This window comes from Monopterus albus, unplaced genomic scaffold, assembly GCF_001952655.1.
Source record: "Monopterus albus unplaced genomic scaffold, M_albus_1.0 scaffold127.1, whole genome shotgun sequence".
NCBI lineage: Eukaryota > Metazoa > Chordata > Actinopteri > Synbranchiformes > Synbranchidae > Monopterus > Monopterus albus.
In genome coordinates this window covers 2,864,450-2,869,798 of record NW_018128007.1, presented here as the reverse complement: position 1 = coordinate 2,869,798, position 5,349 = coordinate 2,864,450, and the positions used below count along the sequence as shown (strand labels likewise).

Below are 5,349 nucleotides of genomic sequence, written 5' to 3'. Positions count from 1 at the left end.
AGCCTTCTCACCAGCCCCACAGATAATATGATCATGGTGAATTATATTTTTAAAGAAGAGAATGTTCACTGTTATCAGTAGGATATTTATGCACATTTCTTTATTTGGCAGGCTTACAACAGCGAAGCATGCATGCGATATCTGGTATCAGAAGAGAAACTGTGTATGAGCTCTAAACCATCAGCTGAAAATGTGTGTAAAAGTTTTCTGGAAAGAAAGTTTGTTTTATGCTTCCATCATCTTTCTCAGCAAATCAAATTGTATTTATTATTACTCAGCAGTTCAATCTATATATATTTGGCTGGTAAAAGTGTATCCTTTATGGTTGTAAGTATTAATTAGTGATATTCCGGTATCATTAGTGTAATTTAGTGCTCAGTAGATTAACGGCACAGTGGCAGTTATCTATGAAACATTATATCCTGATGTTATATTGCAATAAAAGAACCTGTATATTCTGAAGCTATGGCTGTCCAATTCAAACGAGGGGGATGAGGGTGTAGTTGACATCCATTAAGGAAATCCTTTATTGGCACATAAAAATGAGAGGCAATATTTAGCCTTACTTGCATTTGGCAACCTACCCTGTATCCTAAATAAGAAAGACTTCAAGGTGGAAATACCAAGCAGGCTTTGTCAGCAGTTAAGAAATGTTTATGTTTAAAATCCAAATGTCAGCTTCAATCCAAAACTACGTTTGTGCTTCATAATCCACCTCAATGAGTGAATTGTGCAGGCTGAAATCGTTCAGTTTTGACATCTGGTTTAACATCAGTCGTTTTGCAGAATTCAGTTCTTCAACTAAAACAAAGCATTTTCTCTCTGTGTCCAATGTAGTATATTCAATAACTAATTACGATAATTCATTACATCTCAAATTAGCAAAGAAGCTTTATCACTGCACTATACCGTAAAGAGCAGGATTTATGTTGGCTTTGAATGTCACCCAGAGGACAGAGGACTAGCTCATCACTCAAGAGGAACAAAGCAGAGAGACAGGAGCAAGGAAAAAATGGAGGGAAGAGGGAACGAACGATACAGCGAGTTAATGAACACATTTCATCCTCATTTTCACGTGACCTTGACAAAACCTTGAGAAGGCTTCTTTCACCTGCAGCAAGCCAAAAAGAAGTCTGATGGAGAAAATTGTAGTGTAGCTTTGATATTGCAGTGAAAAGACTGTAAAAAGATATGTACAGTACATATGTAACCTCGGTGGGATGTGCACGGCTAGCGAGAGCAGTAAGCATTCCTCCTATCTGTGTGGGTGGCTGTCTTATTAGTGCACCTCAGCCGTTTCACTCAGGCACGTAGAACATGCAGCCATCTGCCACGGCGTGATCCTCGGCCCAGCAAAATCTCGCAGGTGCCATAAAAAAAAAAAAACCCACAGTGTCCCTTTGAAACTGAACAAAACTGCTGACCAGATGAATAAACTCGTTTTTAAAAATACATTATTTTTTCCATTTATCCAGGAGGTTGTGTGCATGCATTTATTGTGAACACAGGATTTGACGTGGACAGCGGCCTGATGCTAACTGTACAGGCTTACAGAGGGCAGAGCATTTGTTGGAGTAGGCTGCAATGTGACTGATGAAAGCACTTATTCCTCCCGTCTGGGCATGTTAATGGCTTCTTCCCCCCCAGAAAATACTTTAACAAACTTCCATCGCACTGGTTTTTGGTTTCAGTTCTGCTGTTAACTTTCTTCCTCTTGTCTTATGTTTAATGTCACTGTTTATTCAGTCTGTATACAGCATGTCAAGATTTATGTTCTAGGTGGAAAAAAAAAAATGGCATGTGGAATTTCTGCCTTGAGCAGCTCTGTTAGAGGTTATCTATGACCTTTGAAGAGACTCTATTGCCTCCTTGTGGCTGAAACTGCAGGTTAAAATTTTAAAAATACAAGAAACGTTTAAATCTTTATTCTTGCACATTTGCCAAAAGCAGAGCATGAAATGCAGCTGACATATATATATATATATTTATAGTATAGAAAATAAATACAATCAGTGAAAAGTGCAGATACTGTTGCAAAACTCTTACACACATATTTCAGTCATTACAGTATGAAAATCTTTTCATCCAATTATCAGAATGTTCCTGAAAGTGATACAAAGTACTAGTTAAAATTCTGTGGATTTATTCCAGTTCTATATTAAAACTTCTTAGTTTTGAACTTTGCAAACAAGTGGAAAAAATAAAACTTGCAGCCATGAGGTCAGAGCAACTTACACAACGTGTGTCTATAGCGCATACAGCTCCATGATGTAGTCTTTGGGAACAATTCCTAAGCTTCCATTCTTCTCTCCGACCCACCAGCCGAAGTTGTGATACTCCTGGAAACAGGAAGGAGTGGAGGCGTTGAGAGGATAATAAGAGCGAGTTCAAAAACCAGATTTACTAACCTCTCTTTATGCCGGTAGAGGTCAGTAATACAGAAAAGGTTAGGTGATTCTTAAATGTTAAAATTCAGCAATTAATTGATTAATCCATGGACAGAAAATTCAACTATTTTGATCATTTTCATGCAATAATGCCAAACATTTGCTCATTCTAACGTCTCCAAATTTGGGATTCTATGCTTTTTATATCACTTTTGGCTAATAGAAAAGCTCTACATAAACAGAAAGCAGCTAACAGTTTTGAAAATGAATTCCTTCTTGTGCAGACTTTGAGATCGAACAGAATATCTAAGACATTATGTCATAATTACCCATGATAAGCAGCAGGACATATAAGATCCAACACTTAACCAGCACCACCTGTTATATCTATTCACTCCCACTGCCAAAACCAAATCTACATCCCACCAACAACGTCATACTTCCTGCTCCCTGTCCTGTCTCTCTAACCTGGTTTTGAGATTGAGCACACTTTCCTCTGCTCCACACAAAACCCTCAGTGTGCAGAGAGCACATCACACATAAATCAGTCACAGCCTGACAAGTAATAGCTCCAAATGGCTGTCAGCATGCTGAGATGTGAGGAGGACACTGTGAGGAGAGATCTGAGACAAGAGGGGAATATCCTTCCCTCTGTGTTTGGCTAAGAGCCTGACCTCACATCAAAGTTTTCCCCGGGACATGAATCAACATCAGCGATCACACTCTGACAAGGCTGAAGGAAGAAGAACCTGCACAATGTTTCAAATCCAAGGCAGAACTCAGGGACAAGGAAGGACCAGACCACATCTGTGTCCAGTTACTCCCAGTGGGCAGAGATACAAATATAATTTAAAGCAGTCTGTACATCTAAATTATTGGCAGCAAATTAAACATCACAAGAAACAAATAGAAAATGTCCCACCCATTTTCATGGATGTGTCATATGAGGAAAATGACATGTCCTCGCCCCTGGGGGATAATATAGCCGATTGACAGGAGGTGTGTGTAATAGAGTGCGAGACTGTGTGTATGTGTGTGAGTGTGTGTGTGCGCGCGCGCGTGCACATTATGACTTCCTGCAGCTAGCCTTTGAAAACAGCAACACCTCACTGTGTAGTTCTGGCCGACAAATAGCCCACGCCTGTGAGAGTGCAGGACACAACATGAGAACACATATGCACAGCTGTGGAAGACTAATGACAACACACACTGTGACGACATCACACATGGACACAAATACTTTAAGGTGACTGACATCACTGTCCTGTAATTTTATTACTTCCATGAAAAGAAAGCCCCCCCCGAGTCATCCCTTTGCACAACACGTGATGTGGAGAAACGCTCTGCAGACAGAGTAATAGTTGCTGCATTATGTTTGGACAGTGTTTACATTTTGTCAACCCTTCCAGCCACTTATGTTAAGTGAGATATTATATCTCTTGATTAGTTTTATGTGCTGTGACTTGCACTGAAGTGGTGCTGCACGCTCTCTCACTCCCAGTCAGGTCCTATAATCAAGACCCAGGTTCCAACTGGGGGGTCTCACCACTATAACACTACAGCTATTACTGGCCTGTGGAATGGGGGAGGGACTCAGGGAAGAGGAAGAAAGGAGACTGGGGGTGGAGGGAAGGAGCTGGCTATCCACTAGCTGCAGCTGGCTGCTGTAGTCCAGACAGGTTTTATGGTCATTGCCCCCTCACAGCAGCCCACAACCCCCAACACCAAGGTTTCAGCTAATGACACTCCCAGTCTGAGTGAAAGGACAACTTGATTCTTTTCTACACATGAGGAAGGAACAATAAACAGGCATTTGGCCAGTGAGTATTAAAAGGTCTGCCCCCTTTGTGCATTTGTTTCCTTCCATGAGTACTGAATTAACTGATTAGCTGATCAACAAATTTAACCATTTAGATAACCCGAGGCATTTCTCAAACCAAAATGCCAAATATCTGCTTGTTTTGGCTTCTCAAATGTGACAATTTGATGATTATTTAAACAAAACAAAAACAAAAAAAAAAGAAAAAAGAAAAAACTAAAAATGCCGCTTCAGGCTTCAACAAATGTCAACTGACATTTTCCATTATTTTACAGTTCAATGAATCAGACAACAAATAAACTAATTAATGAAAATAACTTGTAGTTGCACCCTACTTCTTAAGCTTCTAACTCAGAAACTGAATTATTAGTCAAAGTTACTATTCATATTTGAAAACGGAGCGAACAAAGTCTTCATGCCTTCTATGTGCCACTAGATGGCAGACTTGATATTAAAAAGGCCCTGGCCAGTTGACAACAGTGTGTTTCAGTTGACTACATCCTCCATAGAAACTAAACCAGACAGGAAATATGGTTAGTCTAGATGGTGAGCATTTCACATTTCCTTACACAAACCACAGTCGACATGCACGTGTAACACCTCAACTTGTCTCCTGTGTTCAAAAACAGGCTTGTTAAATGTATCTCACTGAAATCCAATTTGATGTTCATATGAACCAGTTAAGCACAAAAGGGCTCCTGTTTAGTTACATAATAAAGGTAAAGAACAGGCCCTAAGTTCTCCACACCTGGCACCCACGCCTAGTCGACCTCGGAAATTGTGCGTCCATGACACATCCTTACCTGCTCTGAACTGAATCTGGGCTTCCTGAGAACACACGTTTCTATTTGGGAGGCGAGAGAGAAGTCTGAGAGGTTTGTGGACTGAGGGCTGCTCACCGTCTGGCATGGCAGCAGCGACAGCGAGCTGAAACAGTCCAGATGGAAGTGATGGAATGACGCCGTGTGCCAGCTAAGCCCAGGCTCCGCCAACAGCACTAAAACAGTTTCCGTTATGACACAACTAATCCCCATCACAGTGCCAGAGAGAGACCCTATCCCAGTCTGACTCTTAGCATCAGCCGTCCATGTCCAGGCGGCTGGCCAGGCGCTGCCAGTAAAGGACATGAATAGTCAGTTACTC

The 5,349-nt window shown here is 41.0% G+C and overlaps 1 protein-coding gene across 1 annotated transcript in view; it reads right to left on the bottom strand.

Moving 5' to 3' along the window:
* Positions 1–1,964: 1,964 nt before the first annotated feature.
* skap2 (src kinase associated phosphoprotein 2) overlaps positions 1,965–5,349 on the bottom strand; it is an 8,583-nt gene continuing 5,198 nt past the window's right edge. Inside the window, 2 exon segments of the mRNA XM_020612839.1 lie at positions 1,965–2,103; positions 2,236–2,339. Of these exon segments, the coding sequence (XP_020468495.1) occupies positions 2,247–2,339 (93 nt within the window). The 3' untranslated portion in view covers positions 1,965–2,103; positions 2,236–2,246.